The sequence below is a fragment of the Miscanthus floridulus genome, chromosome 13 (assembly GCF_019320115.1).
Source record: "Miscanthus floridulus cultivar M001 chromosome 13, ASM1932011v1, whole genome shotgun sequence".
Lineage (NCBI taxonomy): Eukaryota > Viridiplantae > Streptophyta > Magnoliopsida > Poales > Poaceae > Miscanthus > Miscanthus floridulus.
In genome coordinates, this window is record NC_089592.1 from 63725776 (window position 1) to 63745029 (window position 19254).

Sequence of the window (19254 nt, forward strand, 5' to 3'; positions counted from 1 at the left end):
GGTGAATCGGAGTTTCCGTTGAGGTCGCCGGCCGCGAGGAAGATGAACGTGGACAGCGAGCTCTCGGCGAAATCAAGCAGTAGCAATAGCTCGGTCGGATGCGCAAGGAGTAGGCGGAACTAGAACATGGCTTTTCTAGGGCTAACTTGCGCTGAGGAGACGAGAGAAGCTCGCCGGAGTCGAGACAGTGGCGTCGGGAAAACAGAGGGAAGGAAAGAAAGGCCAACGACGACGTCTAGGTCTTATAGCTCGGCTAGGAGCGCGTGGAATCGACACGCAGCGTGCTCCCCATGCCAGCGTGAAGCCAAGGGCGGCCACGGGCGCGCCTAGAAGGCTGGAGAAAGGACGCCGGCGGTGGGGCGGTGACGCCCTCTTGCCAACTTGATTTTTGAAGTATTTATAGATTTGCCACTAAGTTTATTTTACAAATTACTCACAAATTTTCTAAAAAAGTTGAAAATCTCCAAAAATGAAAGTTGCTCAACTTTTCAAACTATACAACTTTGCTTCAAGGAACATTTTCAAATTCTGTCTCCATTTTGAAATTTGAATTTGGGGTGCATTTGAGCATCTGAACCATTTCAAAATTACTCCAAATTTTATATGTAAAGTTGAAAAACTTTGAATACCAAAGTTGATCCTTATAAAATATGCTTCAACTTTGCTTTTTGTCACAACCCCAAATTCCAAATGGATTTTGAATTAGACAAAAGGGGCAAAAAGGACTTTTATGATTTGAATTTGAATTCAAATTTGATTTGTTTTCCTTTTACTTTAACTTTGATTTTTTACCAGTAACATGGACCATTAGGGTTATTTGAGTCAAATGACACATGGCCTCACATGATCACATGAAATTTGACCCTTGTGGTCATGATCTTTATTTAGGGTTTTGAATCACATCACATAAAATAACAACATTATGAAATAAAGCTTATTTAGTGAATGCATTCAAAATTTTCTACTTTATGAATGCTTTGCAATGCATATGATGACATGTCAAGTTTTAGTGCTAGGTCAAAACACCAGAGGTGTTACACTCTGCTTGTCTGCTCTGCTTATCTGCTTGTCTGTTGTCTACTCTGCTTGTCTTTTGTCGGGCCCTTTTCCAAATCTCGTGCTCTGCTGTTTGCTCTACTTGTACTGCTGCTCTGAAGTTTGAATATTGTATACTCTCTGCTCTGCCTCCTCTACTCTGCTCTGAACCTGGATATTGTTATAGCTATTTCTTTAGCACTGAACCGATGCAGCTGTTCTCTTTAGCATTGAACTGATGCAATTGTTCTCTTTAGCACTGAATTGATGCTTTGAACTATTGGAAGAGTTATCATCAATTTTCTATAGCATTGAACTGATGCTTTGAACTACTAGAAGGGTGATTTATAGTCCAATATGTATGTGCTCCACTAGTATATAAAATTCTAGCTTACAATGCCTTACAATGTGTGTATGGCGTCGCCTAGGCGTCCACCACAAATGCCTAGGTATTGTGAAGGGGGTCAGGCGCCATGCCTCGCCGTGGCACCTCAAAAACATTGGTGATAATAATAATACTCTATTATGAGTAATGGTAGGTTACTCACCCTACCGATAGCCTAAGTATATCAGCTACTCGACCTATGCTAGTAGGACTTCATAGGATAGATATATTTATGCAGGTGGTTTTCATAAAATGCCTATAACATAAATGCACATCACAGATATATATATTCAGTGTTTAATCAAAATAAGGGTTATGCATCGGGGCTTGCCTTGGGCAGGCGCGGTGTCATCTTAGTCCATCCATGGTGGCTTCGGGACCTCCTCCTATATGAGGACCTCCTTCTTGTACTCTTCAATCACCTCTTCGTACTCCTGCTCGCCCTCGGTCACAAACTCCACCAACTCGCTTTCTACATGCATGCAATGACAATGCAACACTCAATATTAAGGCAACAACAGTTATTAAAATAAGAATACATCTACTAAGCTACTAAGCTAGCTCTAATGACTAAGATACTAAGCTAATCATCATTCCCATCAAATCAGTAGGGTTTCACCTACAAGTGCTACTTAGCAACTAAAATATATTCTTACTCTTATTAACGATTTCCTATATACTACAACAAGGAGTACTTAGCTATCATATTTCTCCACCGATTCTAAGGCTACAAAAATTACAGTAAGCACATAATAATACAATGAATGTACTATAAAAATTTCATGGTCAAAGCTATTACCAATTTGCCACAAAAATTCCTACAAATACTAAACACTCGTAAATGATTTAATAGCCACTGGTATCAATAAATATATATATGAACTAAATACACTAACAGATAGAGCACAATTTTAGGAACCTAACAAAATTAGTTTCACAATTTTTGGATACCTACATGATTTTATACGATTTACCAAAGTTCAGCTTAGAATTACAAATGAAAAGCTATTTATATTTTTCACAAAAAAACTCAATTCAGCCCACGCGGCCCATGCACGGAGGCGGCCCATGGTGGGGAGCCCGCGCGTGCTGGCACATATTCAAAAACACCCCTGAGCTACCGGCAATTCAACCCGAGGTCTGCAACACTTTTCCTACAGACTGCTCCTATACAAATAAGCCCTTCCCCTTTCTCTCCTTTACAATGGTCCGGTCCTCGGCCACCCATGCGCACGCCGGCTTGGCGGCAATGGCATTGGACGGCCATGCCAGCCAGCTGGACCCACGCTGGCTCCACTAACAGGCTGACCCCCCATCTACAACCCTAGCGCCTAAACTAGCCTGGGTTATAGGAGTGACTGAGCTCATGGAAGTGGTGACCACGGCGTGCGCCCATGCACGATAGCGGCGCGACCATGTCGGCCACCCTAAGCCACCGCGGGGTGAACTAGCTAGTGCTATAGCATCACTATCTTACCCTAGTTATGACTGTGGTGGTGGTTTGGCGGGAGGTTCCCCGAACAGGGCTGGCCACGTGCGGGGGGTGGGATGCGGCGGTGCTCCGAGATGGCACGACCACGCTAGTGGCTACGGCGAGGCGGTAGAGGTGCAAGTGAGGTGCATGGGGTGAAGTAGAGGTGGAGGTAGAGTTTGTGGTGTAGATGGATTAACAAGGGGTGGAGTGGTGGGTGGCTGCCCTTGGCTGTGGCCGGTCCCGGCCTTAATGTCATGGCGGGGGGAACTACAAATTGGAGCACATCGTGATGTAATTCAAGGCAGGGTAAGAATAGTTGGCACACAGACGCCAAGGCGAAGACACGAGCACGTGAGATTTAAGGCAAGCTCCCGCGCTCTGGCTCACCAGGGTCACGATGTGACCACGACAGGAAGTAGGGGAGGGTGCAGCGGTGGAAACAGCGACAAGCAGTGACGCGACTGGCACTCTTTGGCAGGACACGGGCATCGCAACCAGGGTACACACGCTAGGCACAAGCAACGAGCGCAAACAGCCATGGCTAGCACTGTCCCACGTGTCGTAGCGCCATTAATGGCGGGCCAATGATGCCACAAGGTGACATCCCACGTGCATAGCAGCAAGGCAGCGATGACGCGATGCAAGAGCACATGGCGGTGTAGTGGCAGCTGAAACATCCTCAATTTTCTGTGAAGGGAAAATCCACAAAATGAATTATAATATGATGAAACCAATAGTTGATTCCATCATATTATCATATATAAGTCGATATCACAGTCATACATCGTAAGATTACAAGAATACAAGATATTACATCACTGGGGAACACACCTATTACAGAGTTAATCTAGCGGAAGACTATCGAGTGAAGGCTCCTCCTTCATGGGTCATCATCAGAGTTGGCGTAGTGCAGCGTAGATTCCATCTCCGAACCAAACTTGAGCGTAGGCACGAGACCTTCTAATCCTTCTAACGTCAGCATCTCTGAGAAGCAGGAAAATCTGCACACCGCCAGATGTGTGCAGGCCATGGTCAGCACCGATGAGTCTTTAGTGGAAAAGATAAAACAAGAGGATCTGGCGATCCTAACATTTGGTTGTGGTTTGCATCCTTAGCGCATGAGAAGTAAGTAACAGTAGTAATGTAATAATAATATCCAGTTTTTAACACATTCCCAGCCACACACATCCACATCCATCCATATCCATCCACCATCCCATCCCAACCATAACCACACCACCATCACCACATCTCATCTCACACACTCAGGTCGACAGGCCGACTCCCTCTCGGCACTTGTCTCAATGGCCCGCAGCCCCCAAGGCTCACGACCAGGAAAATACCCCAAACCCTAGAGGGAGGAAAGAAGGACTCATCTCCTATCTAGTTTAAGCAAAACCCAGGAAAGGTCCATAGCCGACAAGTTGGCATATGTATTGATCGATCAACCAAACACTCTGCAGAGGTTTTACATACCCACAAGATAGCCATCCTCAACGGTGCCCCGTCTAGGTAGATTCTGGCCGCTTACTAGCCTAGAACAATGCCACCCTACCTCTCAGCCCTGGAACATCCCAAGTCTAGTCTGGGATGGCTGATACTGTGAGTCGTAGACAGAGCCGGGGCCCTCTTGATGTCAAGAGCCCGGTCCACAAGGCCTCCTAAAGTCTTGGAAGGGTGTGGGGGAAACCATGCGCCCCGTACCTCCTTGCACATGTTCGCCTAGCAGTAGTGGCATTGTTCTACCAAGTAGTCCGACCGTCCCGCACCATATAGGGCGAGTGGGATGTAAAGGATTCCCGGTGAGTCTGAGTACTAGTAAGTCCTTAGGGATTGATCAAGCTAGAATGTCTTCATCAGGGTTTTCATTTTACATGCCACCACAGCACCTCTACCCCGGGCTCCACCTCTCCGAGGTTCACACCCAAGGACACCTCCAATTACCATTTTTACCCACCATAGGTATTCCCCATCCAAGTGCCCAGGTAGCACCACATAGCAAGACTTGCCCTAGTGAAAGGTCCTAATGGCTAGAGGGGGGGGTTGAATAGCCTAATAAAATTTCTACAACAACACTTAACAAAGTGGTTAGACAATTATGAGGCGAAGCGAGTGTTGCGCTAGCCTATTTAAAATGCAAGCCACCTACCACAATTCTAGTTTAGATAGTGTCAATTTACACAAGAGCAATGACACTACCCTATGTTAGTGTGCTCTCAAAGGCTAACTAAAGAGCCACACCAACCAAGCAAGCAAGCTCTCACAACTAGCTACACTAAAGAGCTTGTCAACTAGTTTGTGGTAAAGTAAAGAGAGTGATCAAGAGGGTTATACCGCCATGTAGATGAATGAACCAATCAATCACAAAGATGAATAACAATGATGACCAATCACCTTGGAATCAATGATGAACACAATGATTTTTTACCGAGGTTCACTTGCTTGCCGGCAAGCTAGTCCTCGTTGTGGTGATTCACTCACTTGGAGGTTCACACGCTAATTGGCTTCACACGCCAAACCCTCAATAGGGTGCCGCACAACCAACACAAGATGAGGATCACACAAGCCATGAGCAATTCACTAGAAGACCTTTTGGCGCTCCGCCGGGGAAAGCTCAAGAACCCCTCACAATCACCACGATCAGAGCCGAAGACAATCACAACCTCCACTCAATGATCCTCGCTGCTCTAAGCCGTCTAGGTGGCGGCAACCACCAAGAGTAACAAGCGAAATCCACAACAAAACACGATCACTAAGTGCCTCTAGATGCAATCACTCAAGCAATGCACTTGGATCACTCCCAATCTCACTATGATGATGAATCAATGATGTAGATGAGTGGGAGTTCTTTGGCTAGGCTCACAAGGTTGCTATGTCAATGAAAATATGCAAGAGATATGAGCCATAGCCAGCCATGAAGCTTAAATAGAAGCCCCCACGAAATAGAGCCATTGTACCCCTTCACTGGGTACTCTGCGCTCTGATCGGATGCTTTGATCCACTTGACCGGACCCTGGGCTCAGCGTCCGGTCCACCAATGGATGCCATGTGTCATTGCCTTCAAACGTTGTTCGTCAGATTCCAACGGCTATGACGCTGACCAGACGCAGCACCTTCAACTGACCGGACGCTGAACCCCCAGCGTTCGGTCGTTTCTAGTAAGGTACCGACCTCGACCGAATGCGTCCGGTTAAAACTGATCGGGCGCTGGAACCTCAGCGTCCAGTCGAGTACAGTAAGGGTCAAAACCTGGTTTTCCTCGACCGGACGCGTCCGGTCCACCTCGATCGGACATAGCCAGCATCCGGTGGTAAACCCTAGCCACTGTACCGACAGTCAATGCGACCGGACGCAGGCAGTCAGCGTCCGGTGCTTCTGGATTCAGCGTCCGGTCACTGGATCGACGCTAGCATCAGCTCTGTTCTCACTTCTATCTTCTCCACCCTTGCTCCAATGTGCCAACCACCAAGAATTTGCATCCAGCGCAATAGAAAATAGGCATTTCATTTTCTCGAAAGCGCCTTGTGCACATGTGTTAGCATATTTTCACAAATATTATCAAGGGTGTTAGCACTCCACTAGATCCTAAATGCATATGCAATGAGTTAGAGCATCTAGTGGTACTTTGATAACTGCATTCCGATACGAGTTTCACCCCTCTTAATAGTACGGCTATCAAACCTAAATGTGATCACACTCTCTAAGTTTCTTGATCACCAAAACAAAATAGCTCCTATGGTTTATACCTTTGCCTTGAGCCTTTTGTTTTTCTCTTTCTTCATTTCAAGTTTAAGCCCTTGATCATCGCCATGCCATCACCATTGTCATGCTATGATCTTCATTAGCTTCTTCTACTTGAAGTGTGCTACCTATGTTATGAGCACTTGATAAACTAGGTTAGCACTTAGGGTTTCATCAATTCACCAAAACCAAACTAGAGCTTTCACCTAGGCTCGTCATTATTCCAGCTCGGTCGACATAACCCTCACTCTCCACGCACCCAAGACACACGCAGCACGCTCTCACACCACCTAGTCTGGCACCCATAGCCAAACCATCCCCAGGGGGTTCACCACCAACATCATATCCCCGATATAATGCGAAGTGGAGTTAATAATAAGTATAGTGGTGTAATATGCAAGCAAGCAGGTAAGTAAGCATATATAAGTGAGCAAATGTGCAAAGCAGGGTGATGTGGTAGAGTGGGTTGCATCAGGGGAATAATGGCTCAGGTAGTAGCATGCATCAAAGTACTAGCAAAGGAATAATTATAAAGTGCTAGCAGTTCTAGATATTATGCAATGTCTAATAGGATTCTCTAAAAGAGGGTGCTGCCATGACACCTATGATGTAGAGGTAGTAGTGGTACAATTCTCCATCTATTGGTGTTCAATCAGCGGGGTCGTCTCCTCTTGAGTCGACTCCAGTCCACAGTCCTTGTCGTCGTTCCCGTTCTCTTGATCCGATCGCTAGCTACTTCATGAAGCGACATGCAAAGCTAGAGAACACACAACACTCGAAAAGACGACAAGACATAGGGTGACCCAATAATACCAATGGCACACTAAAAGATTCATAGCTTAGCCCTCTCGGCGGTTGTCCGATTTCCTCGGGCCAAGAATCACAAGTGGTGGTTTGCTAAGCACAAGCTTAAGTCATGGCCAAGCCGGTATGGCTTTACGATAAATGGTTTAAGCCAGAGCTTACCCAGAGCAAACACCATGGCTCATGATCTTTCGATCCCGTGTCATTGACTTGACGGGGATTGGAAGTCGAGCCCCAAGAAAGAAGAATGACGGGGTTCAGCTCTTATAGCCTTATCCCACAGGTCATAATTGGACACGAGTAGCAAACAAGAACGATTAACACTATTGTAGCTTGGCTCCAATGTACTTCGGCTCGCCCGCTATGGTAGAAAGCGATAGCGCAAAGAGATTGGACATCAGTGGGTTCTCTCGATCCTCATGACATAATAACATCGGGAGCTAAGAAGAGAGTTGCTCAGCAAAACAAAAGAAACGAGGGTTAGCTAGGTACATCCATGTCATGTTCTCAGACACATCTTCGAGAAGATGATTTTAGACAGCCGATCGGGTCAACACGCACGGGTCCGAGGTATGACATAGACTATAGCTTCGCTAGCTAAAAGAGATAGTCTGGTCTTTGATCCAATCGCCATGGACACGGTGGGATCGAACAGAGCGGCTAATAGGGCAATAACAGCAAGGAACTGAGGTCTGCTCCTTCCAACACACACACCACGACAGAAGACAGGGCATTGGAAGGAGCGACTCACTAAAGAGTACAAGTGCGCAAAACCACTCGTAGGGTACCTGACTTAGGTGCACTAGCACTAAGACATCTCTCTAATTCATAGTGGTGCGGTTGTCACCGCGAGAATCAAGGAAATGCGATGGTCATACAAGGTATAAGCATACGGGGGTTTGTGCACGAAGAGGCAAGTAAAAGTAAAAGAGTGGCGTAACTCCATGGTCATGGCAAGGCAAACTCATGGCCACAAGCTATACCAACGGGTTGGCACCCATTGTTCCACGATTGTCATCTCTAGGTCATCTCCCATAGGACTTGGTCATGGAGGGCTCACGGCGTGCGGGTGATATCCGCATCGATGTTAGTATCGACATCGAATCCATCACGACCATGTTCAAGGGCCAAAGGCAGGAGCTAACACTCGTGGTACTATGAAGCCAACTAAAAAGCGATGGGTCGAGTTACACTCGGCATCACGGTCATGGTGAGATGGATCCCGCGATCGTAACGTCCGAACGAGGTACGATCCCTCAGTCGGCTCAAAGGCTCGGCACATAGGCAACAACACCAACAATCAACGATAAGAACCAAACATGACCGAAGACGCAACAACTCGACACGACTGAGGAGTAGCACATTCCATAGTTGGGGATAGGCAGACCTACACAAGGGCATGGTGTAGATAGATATAGATAGATCAAGATCATGTATTGTAAGTGGACGAACGAGTATAAGAATGAGCGGGAAGGGGCTTTCGTCGGTGGTCGGAGATGTCACCGAGGTGGTCGGTGAGATCACCATCATGGTTGGAAGGCTGGCCGAGGTGGTCGGAAGGCTGGCCGAGGTGGTCAGAGAGCTTTGCTAACGTGGTCAGTGAGATCGCGAAGGTGGTCGGAGTGATCATCAACGTGGTCGGTGAGATTGCCGAAGTGGTCGGAAAGGTTGCCAACGTGGTCGAAAAGGTTGCCGAGGTGGTCGGAGAGTACTTAAGGGTTGGTCCACATCGTGGTGCTCGTCTTTAGAAAAATTATGAAACTGGTTTCATAATTTTTTGACAACGTATGAATTTTCTATGAATTTTGGAGATTAAATCCATTCCTAAAAAAGAAGAGGGAGGCCACGGTTTCTACTGGGCCGCCACTAGGCTACTGCCGGGCTTGGCTTACGCGAAGAGGAAAGGTAGGCCAGCCTGTTTGTCGACCCAACTACAAGGAAGAGAGAGGGGGGCCAACACAGGGCCACTGGGCCGATGTTGTAGCTGCTGCAGTTGGCCCAAGAGAGAAGAGAGGGAGCTGGTGCTGGGCATTGGGCTGGCTGGCCTTGGTGCTTTCCTGCAAGCCACTCAGCAAGGTAGGGTCTGGGACTAGGGCTGCTCGCGACGCGCGTGTCCGCGGTGATGGTGTCATGCGCGACATTCTCTGAGGCCTTGGGTGAGCAGCTCACGACCGTGCCCAGCAGTGCTTGACCAAAGAGCCTGGGGACACGGACACAGTGCACGCTTGGCTCACCGTGACACTACTCGGTGCATGAGTGCCAGCATGGCCAAGGTCGGCCTTTGGGTCTGTGTGTGCGTGCGTCCGAGCGGTGGCCATGGTCGTGAGTGTGGTGGCAGGGTCCGGGGTCACGGAGGTGTAGGGGTCGGCTGAGCTCACCATGGTGAGGCCGCGATGGCAGTGCCATGCCGTGGACGTGAGGGTGAGGTGGTATGTGCCCGGGCGTGGTCATGGCCACGACGAGGTTCACCGATGGCGTGGCATCGAGGCAAGGCAGGGCCTTGTCAAGCGATGGCAGTGGCTAGTGTGGGTGCCAGCGCGGTGTGCTACTGACATGGGCAAGTGGTGTGTGGTGCTCCTGGCCATGTATGTGAGTGCACATGTGTGAGTGCATAAGCGGTGCGGTGACCATGAACGACCGTGTGCTCCTGTGCTTGCGACGTGAACCACGAAGACGGCCGGGCAGGTCTGGGAAAGGAAAAAGGCTGGGTTTGGGCGATCACCAGTGGCTTGCCGGCGGTGTGCAGGCAAACAAGGTCAGTGGCTCGAAGGCTAGTTAGGCAAGTGTCAAGACATCAGACAAGGGCAAGGTTTGGAGAAGGCTCACCGTCCGCTTGTGAAGGCCGTGATGGAGTTGAGGTGGATGGCGGCTCGATGTGGTGTCGACGCCGGGGCTTGACGCGGATCCATGGTTGTGAGGTCATGGAGTTCCCGTGGTCGCGCAGCTCGAGGACGCGCCTAGCGTTGTAGGCTTGACGGCGAGGTCACATGGTGTAGGTCGGGCCCAGTGCAGGCAGCGCTGAAGTCGCGTCGTTGCCAAACGCGCGTGCTCACGGTTCAGCACAGAGCTCCGGCTGGCGACGAGGGGCTCTGAGGGATCGTCCCGGCGTGCTCCGATTCCTCTTCTTCTCCTTCCTCTCTCCTTTCTTCCTCCCTCTCCCTCACTCTTGCTTGGTGCGGTTTGGGTGCGTGGAGGCCACCGGTGGCGTCGTGGGCATGGGGAATGCTAGGGCACTGGCTCGAGGCTCTTATAGCGGGGCTACGTCCATGGTAGGTCGGTGGACGGCAGATGAAGATGGAGGGACGATTGGAGGGCTTGGATGCACCAGGGATAGGGTTTGGGGGCCGCGGTGCGATCATGGGCGTTTTGGTACTCCCGAATTTCATAGACCGTGGCTCGACAAGGAGGGAATAGGGGTGGCAGGTGGTGGTGTCATCCATGGCCATGGCTGTTGCGCGCCAGGCGAGCACGAGGCTGGTCGGGGTTCCAGGCACCGCGGATCGGCGATGTGGCAGCCATCCAAGGGGGTGTGCAGGGTTGGTGGCTCGACACGGACAGTGGGGAGTGGCGCTGGGGCCTGGGATCCTTCCCATGTGCCGGTGCTCTGCTTTTGGGCGCAAAACAGAGGAGAGGGGGAGTGGTTGGAGGAAGGGGATGACCGGCGGGGTCGTGCTGTCAGCGGCCGTGGGATGAAGGCGAAGCCGTCCTGGATCAGGCGCGTGGCTGGGCCTTCTTGCTGGGCTGGGCTACGCTACTGCATTCGCATGCTGGGGCTGACCTGCTGGCGGGGCCGTGCGGTCTGTGGGTGCAAGCAGCAGGCCAGCAACGGTGGTTGGCGGGCTAGGCTAGGCAGTGGGGTAGGCTGCGGCTGCACGCAAGGATGAGCAGGCCGATCAGGCTAGGCCACGCGGTTGCTCTTGGCCAAAATGGCCTTTTCCATTTCCCCCTCTTTTCTAAGTCTTTTCTATTTCTACTTTTCCATTCTAACTATACCTTGGGTCTCTATGAGTGTATACATGCGTTGCCAAGCATGAATACATCCTAGTGGGGTCCACTAAGGGTCATTAGGGTTTAGGGGGTCCAATGTCAAGGGTTGGCATCGATGGGCATCGATTTACAAGGAAGGTCGATTGGCTTTATGAGTTAGGTTAAGGGATTCGAATAAGGTTCAAAAGCAAAAGATGAACTGAGAGAGAGGAGAAAAGGATTCTTAAGATATTCTAGAAGGGATCAACAGGATTTGCTACGGACTTGTGTACTCCAACACAAAACACTAAACCAACAAAGGAACTCTGGCAAACTCCTACAAGTAATTCTATATGTATGCAATAATTTATTTATAAATTGTTCTTTGTTTGATCTAGCATCTACATGCTTCACATATTGCAGGAAAAATTTTAAATAGTTCGCATTTTTGGGTTTTCCGGAGAATTCCGGGTTGTTACAGCAGCGAGGCACGGCGTAGTGAGCAGGGGTGTAGCGCAGTGATGGGACGGTAGCGGCAGCGTCACAGTGCGGCGGGCAGCTAGGCGTAGGGGGCGGGGTGTGGCGGCTCGCGTTGATAGCTAGCTGGCGCACCTGAGCGGGCAGCCTGCGGCAGTAACGGCTAGCCAGCGCGTGCCCACGCACGCGCGTGCACGCGTCGATGCCACGACGATGGGACAGCGGGCCCGATGACCGCGCACAGACCGAGAAGTCGGCCGAGAACGCACTGTGCACGGGTTTTAAAGCACTCGAAACCTCTAACAGTTGCTCCAATCCCCAAACCCACTTCGCTACACCTTAGGGAGTCCATTAGGCTACTAAAACAAGCCATAGTACTTCACTATTCCTTAACCCAATCTCTTACGATAAATTGCTAAACATAGCAGTGTCTAATAGTCGGCAGACTTAAAAAATTCTAAATGTTTGAGCTGAAATTGACTTCCATTTACGATTTCTAAGCTAGTGGAAATATTAGCTAGTAATATCATTTTTCGACCGCGAGTATTTCATTATCATCTACAAAGTTTGCACTTCGAACCTTATTTAAGTATCACATACATGTTCTATAACATTTTTGCTTAATAAAAATTGGTTTTAAACCTTGAGTGATATAACATGACCATTGAATTAACTTTTATTTCACATTTTCGTTGATCGTTTCGAGTTACGGAAATTGATCTACACTCTTTATTACATGCATTAACATATAAACATGATGCTCATGATATGTTTTAGTAAATGATTTACAGTGTAACACCGAGGGTGTTACATTATCGCGCCCGCCCCACCCTGCCCTCTGTACGTCGTCGCCTAGCTCCATACGGCTCATGCGGCATCGCCTTCTGCGCGCTACCGAGCTCCGTATTGCTAGCGAGCTCCACGCCGTTGAGATCCACATTGCCGGCGAGCTCCATGCCGCCGAGATCTGCGCTACCGACATTCGCGCCATCGGCTAGCTCCACGCACTGCCATCGAGCTCTATGTGTCGATGAGCCTCCGTTCACATAAGGAGATGTTGCGCTGAAAAGCCTATGTTGCAGGCCTATTTTTCGAATGTTTCAGGTGTTTCGAGCGCGTGTTGCAGGTGTTGTGTTGCAAGGAGATGTTGCTCTAAAAGTCTATGTTTTCAATTGTTTCAAGTGTTTCGAGAGCATTTTGCATGTGCATTAGGCACATGTTGCAGGTGTTGTGTTTACGGATGTTGCAACAATCATATTATACATGTGTTCAACAGTAATCTAGGCATATTTTAGTAGTATATCGCCGATGTTGCAGCAACGATATTGTACATATTTCAATAGTAATCCAGGCATGTTTCATTAGTATATCGCCGATGTTGCAGCGGTGGGCCCCAAGGGTGTTCGTGCGGAAGCCAACATCCTTTGCGCGCCGTTGCGCCGCCCCCACCCATCCTCTATGCCTGTTAGAGAATGAAAAGATCTGAGAACAATTTTCATACAAATGAATGTTCAAATGATAATTTAGAAAATGAATTTTAGAAAGACTTTTGAAGATGTTATTAGAGTTGGAGATGTACTAAACAACCTCCTAGTTAGGGATGAAAACGGTACGGATATTTTTCGACCGTATTCGAGGTCAAATTCGTTTAGAGGGGTTTAGATCTGTCCGTATCCGAGTCCGGATATTCAACATCCGATACCATATCTATATTCGAATACTCAAATAGCATATTTATGCTGTCGATATCTAATCGTATCCTATCCGGCATGGTTGACACTATCCATATTCGAATCCGAATTCAGACAAAAATATAAAAATAAATATAATATCAGTGATATCTGTCCGTATCCGATACGTTTTCATCCCGTAAAAAAAAGAAAAAAGTGGGATCTCGATCGTGTCCACGCGACCACACCTGTTTTTAACTCATCGAATAACTGAACCGGTAAACCGCGTAGGAAAGGAAACCAAGTCCGCGGACCCGCGGTGGCCCGTGTATCGATCCGGGCCCGCACGTGGGCCGAATCCTATAAGAACAAAGGGCTCCCCACCTGCGCCCCTCCGTCTTCCTCCCCTTCTCTCCGACAGCGAACTCGGGACTCGCAGCCGAGAAGGGAGAACTCGTCGCGACGAATAGAGAAGAACCTGAGGTGGTCCCGAATCAGAGGTGGAAGAAGGTGGGTTCAGGAGGAAGCCAGCCTGCAGCCACCATGAGGCGCGGCTCGAAGAAATCGTCGTCGTCTGCCGCGACCGCCAGCGCTGGTAAAGCCCCACCCCTGGATCCCTCCCTCCTTCCCTTAGCTCCTTGATCGGCTCGCTAGTTCCCAGGCAGCGCGGATGGGTCCCTGTTTTCCCAGATTGGTTGCGCGTGTTGTTTCCTCTGGAAGATCCAATCCCGAGACTGCGCCGTGCTGGAGCGCACTCGATGGTTCGATTTTTCGATTGTCTAATTCGGTATATGGGAGCTATGAATCGTCCTTTTCGAGATTGGAAGGGTTTGGGGGTAGATTCCGGTTTTTATTTTGACGATTTGGCGTTGTGGTTGTAAGAGAAGGGTGTTTGAATCTTGGACTGAATTTGATGTGGAATTCGCCGTGGATTCCTTTATCTGATGATAACAGATTTGTCTTCGTTGTAAAGAGGATGCAATCTGCAGGTCTAGTCTTTGCCAACCTATGTGAATTTATTTGTATGTGAAGATAAAGAGCAAAAACTTGCACTAATGACCCATTTTACGGCATCTCTTGTGATTTCTGGACTATGAGAACCTTAGATTGCGGATTGCTGTTTGAAGTGTGAGTTGTATGATTTTTTTTTCTGAAATGAAGAAGTATTTGTTAGTTGCAATCAGTGTGGTGGCCATATAACCTTCTATTGATAGGTTAATAACTGTAGGAAGTTAAGTTTCATGATTGAGTCCTTCTCTCGGTAGTTTTGTGTGGTGGTAAAGAACTACGAGATGGCTTTCTTTCCATAATTAAGATTAACCTATAGGTTGTATGTGATCACAGTTAACACTAGCTCGATTGCTCCTTTTTCCGCTTTATCACTTAACTCAGATCCCCTTATGCTGGCTCATCTCCCAATCAACTAGTTTGATTTTTCTCATTGTGCATGGGCATTTATTAGCTCTCATGATTTCACATTGACTTTCTCTAATATTCAATTACACTCTATGAATCCTTGAATTTGAGAAGCTTGATCAAGTTCTAATCATGTAAATATAAGTTCTTTAAAAGGGCGTACCTAGTGCAGAGAGCTCCCGCTTTGTGCGTGGTCTGGGGAAGGGTGTTAGTGGCAAGCCTTACCCTCGCCTGTGCAATGCGAGGAGACCGCGACTCGAACCCGGGACCTTCCGGTCACAGGCGGTAAGACTCTACCGCTTGCACCAGGCCCGCCCTTCAAATATAAGTTCTTTAATTAATTTCAAATAATCTACCCATCAGCTGTTCTTGCTTGGTTAATTTTAGTTTTCATTTTATTTTTACTACATTTACCATTGCAGTATACTGTTTTTCAAATGCATTGGAGTAGGGGATCTTGTGTTCTCTGTTTTAGGGTATGAATATATGAATGAATACTAAACAAACAATTATATTTAGGTGCGGAACAAGTAAATGAAAAACAAAACAGAAAAAGAAAAGGAGTCAGTACAAACCTGACCAGCAGGAAAGCACAACGTGGTGAGCTGCACTGATTCCTTTTCTTCTTCAATTAATTGTCAAATTGCTTATTCTTATCTGTCTTAGTGTGCTAAGAGTGTGCATGTTTGTATTTCTACATGCATGGATTTGTGTGTCCCTACAAAACATGGCCAGATTCATTGTTGTGTTCCAACTTCCAAGTTATGTTCTTAGGCTAACCTTAAGCTTTACAGAGTGCTATGATGTCTTCTAGCCAAATTGACCCCACAAATACACAATGTGCACATGATGGAAAAATAATATTTGCCTTGTTTTATTGTTTGCAATGGATGAGTGGGGCCTCATATGATACTTGAAATTTTGGACCGTTTCATTTATGTCAAGCTGTTACTTTCTTTCTGTAGTTTCTGTTCTTTCCTGAGCTATCATCTAGAAACTGGAATTATCTAATGTACACATGTAATTACTGCCATCAACTTAATTTTGGCATCTATATTTGCGCTTTCTATTTATCTGTTTGTGAACATTTTCACTATTATTTCCAGGCCCTACTAAAGCAGTTTCCAAGGAAGTAGAACGGATTGATCAATTTTTCTATACTTATGCAGATAACTCATCTGGCATGATTGAGTAAGTTTTTGTCTACTGATTCTCAATGCTTTGCCACTTTATGTTTGCTGCTCATGAATATCCCCCTTTTTATCATATGGGTGATGAGCGGGCTCTTTTTCTTTTTAATGAGCTTAGCTAATAGCTCCAATTTTGTGGCAACCATATTGTTCCCAACTGAACACTACTGTAACTTTGAAATGATTTTCGCTATTGTACCATGACATCAAATTTGTCAAATCAAGATAGATTTTGCATATTTGTTCACAATTGTAAAGTAAACCCAACAGAGAAGCTTTAAATATAATTGCTACTGTAGGAAGGACCACATTGTGGTGAGTTGTAATTTGCCAATTAAGGGCAGTACCCTTTTGGTCAGTTAACTATTGGCTTTGAAGTTCTAGCTGGTAGTAATTTTTGTTTCATATATGATAATTTTGTTCAGATCCATCATTGCAACCAGTTGGAGGTGTTGTCTACCAAAGCAGCACATAGTAGTTGTCTTATATAGGCTCATTTATATAGCCATCTATGTACTTGATAGATATCACAAGATCTACTTGTGGTTTTTCTGCAAGCAATTAGATATGTTGTTTTTTCAAGCCCTATGCTGTATGACCTTTTCCCCCCCTTAATTGCTCACTTCATGCAACCGCCTGCCCTTAAAGTTGCATTGCATGCACTACAGAGCTTGGAGAGGCATGTCAATTATACTAATGCAACGTTACTGATCATATTTTCTCCTGCTGGAACAGCCCAGAAGGCATTGAAACACTCTGTTCTCACCTTGAAGTTCCCCACACCGATGTTAGGATTCTAATGTTAGCATGGTATATGTCATCTGTTCTCTAAAATTTCCAATTTTGTTCATTTCTTTCACAAATATCTAACAAATCCTATTTACAGGAAAATGGGCTGTGAGAAGCAAGGTTATTTTACCTTGGTATGCATTACATACTGCTATTCAAGTGTTCATTGAAGTGTTCTAATAGTAAAGGATTGTTCTATGCTTTCAAGTGCTGACTAATACTACATGTTTTTATGTTATCAGGATGAATGGAGAGCTGGCTTGAAAGCTCTTCGAGCTGACAGTATCAGTAAACTGAAGAAAGCATTTCCAGAACTGGTTCAAGAGGTGATTCTGTCTCCCCAAATATTATCTTATGTTCAAGTGAGCTATGCATGTCAGAGATTTAATTTATGGAGTGAAGAAATTGCTTTGTTATCAAGAACTTCCATCTAACAGATATATCATAAGATTTTGCCACCTTGTGATTGTAATGGACAATGAGCTATCATTAGCTGTTCATAATTTTTTGCTCAAGTGTAACCTTGCTGACCACTTTCATATATTTTATAAAAATCCAGGTTACAAGGCCATCCAATTTCCAGGATTTCTACATATATGCATTTCGTTATTGCCTCACAGGTATTGTTGCTTGCTATTGTAAGTTATAACTCCAAAGCAAAGTGATTAAAGTGACTGCTATTTCTGTCAATTTACATAATGATTATGTTTCCTCAGAGGATAAGAAGAAGTGTATAGAAATACCAGTAGCTTGTGAGTTGCTGAATCTAGTATTGGGCTTGCAGTTCCGCCCTCAGGTTGACAAGCTTAATAATTACCTAAAGGTAATGGATTCTACTTTTTTTTCTGTGGTTCTACTCATCCTTTCTTCATTGAGACTCGGTGCTTATTGACATGCTATATTTGAACTGTATTTCAGTACCAAAATGACTACAAGGTGATAAACATGGACCAATGGATGGGATTTATTCGGTTCTGTAATGAGGTCATGTTTTACATTACCAATGTCTCAGCATTTCATTGTTTTAAATTTAAAAGAATAGCTCAACCTTGTAATCCTCTTTGCAATGTTTAGTATTTTCTTTATGCTGTCATTGACACTTGGCATTTGCTTTTTCTAATGCAGATAAACTTCCCATCACTTGACAATTATGATTCAGACCTTGCTTGGCCTTTGATTCTAGACAATTTTGTTGAGTGGCTACGAGAAAATAAAAGCTAGATCTTCTATGCCTGTGGTGGTGAAGATGTCATCCAAAATGTAATATTCAAGAATGTAGGTGACTATATATATCATTGTTTACATTTGTAAGACATCAATTTTGGCCCACCCACTTGTATATACTTTACAGTAGTGCAAACTCACTGATAACTCCCGTACTGAATTATGTGTTTAGTAGCAGTTTTGGGCAGCCACGTTCCATTCCACTTGACTGTTCATGAGTTTTTAGCCAGATTTACAAATATGTCAACTAGTAAAAACAGCTGCTTAAATTTACTATAAGCAGGGAACTCTCCTCCTCTCTCTTTCTATGTACAAATTCTCTTTGCTCATTACGATTTGCTATGCTGTAGTTTCAGCACCCTGGAGGCTTTAGAGGATGCAGATTCGGCTTGTTTCCGATTGCTTCGGTGGAGGCTGCTCCCAGAAATTATCATCAAGCCTTCTCGTGTCACCTTTTGATTTTGCACATTTTTAAACTGGAAACGGTCTGCATCTGTCTGAAAAATTTGCATCAGCATGCTATATTTAATGGCCATGTCATGTTAAATCAGTCTTGGTATAGTATTTTAAGAACTTGCAAGTTGCAAATATTTCCATTGGTTATGTAAAAAAGGAAAGAAACTGGTGCTGCCGAGTTCATCCACCTTGTGTTGTGCATTGGCACATGCTGATTGTTAGGTTTCGAAGCGGAAAGGGTAGTTCCAAGCCGAACCAAAAAAATTGCAAAAATGACACTCGAAAGATTGACTCCTTGATTATGATGATACTCGGGTGGATGACAAGTGGGTCTATCTGTGTCTATGAATGTGGGTCCAGTGTCGAATCTGCAAACGACCGATGTTTCGAGTTCCATTTTTGCAAATCGCCCAGCTGAACCTGGTGTGGAGCCTCGCTTTGGCATATTTTCCAAGGATGGAAACTCTGGAATGGGATGAGAGACGAGATGGAATGGGATGATCCTGTCCTTAATTTCTAGAATGGAATGGTTCCGGTTTCTGTTTGGTTAGTGCAATAGGATGAGGATAAAGTGAGATGGAATGATCATGTCTCATGTTTTCCGGTCGGCTTTGTTGGGGAAAATGG

At 46.1% G+C, this 19254-nt stretch overlaps 1 protein-coding gene across 4 annotated transcripts; it reads left to right on the forward strand.

Annotated features, from left to right (window-relative positions):
- The first annotated feature begins 13950 nt into the window (after nt 1-13950).
- Nucleotides 13951-18810, forward strand: LOC136500398 (uncharacterized). Of its 4 annotated transcripts, none has more exons than XR_010770017.1 (11): nt 13951-14147; nt 15488-15568; nt 16075-16159; nt 16894-16968; nt 17045-17081; nt 17190-17273; nt 17507-17567; nt 17664-17770; nt 17866-17931; nt 18073-18222; nt 18522-18810. XR_010770017.1 is itself a non-coding variant. In XM_066495739.1 (11 exons), the coding sequence occupies exons 1-10, from the start codon at nt 14096-14098 to the stop codon at nt 18166-18168; spliced, it is 744 nt and encodes a 247-aa protein (XP_066351836.1). In that variant the 5' UTR covers nt 13951-14095; the 3' UTR covers nt 18169-18207; nt 18522-18810. The 4 variants fall into 4 exon arrangements, 2 of the variants coding, with proteins under 2 accessions (XP_066351836.1, XP_066351835.1); XM_066495739.1 differs by having other exon boundaries at nt 18073-18207; XR_010770018.1 differs by lacking the exon at nt 15488-15568.
- Nucleotides 18811-19254: the final 444 nt, after the last annotated feature.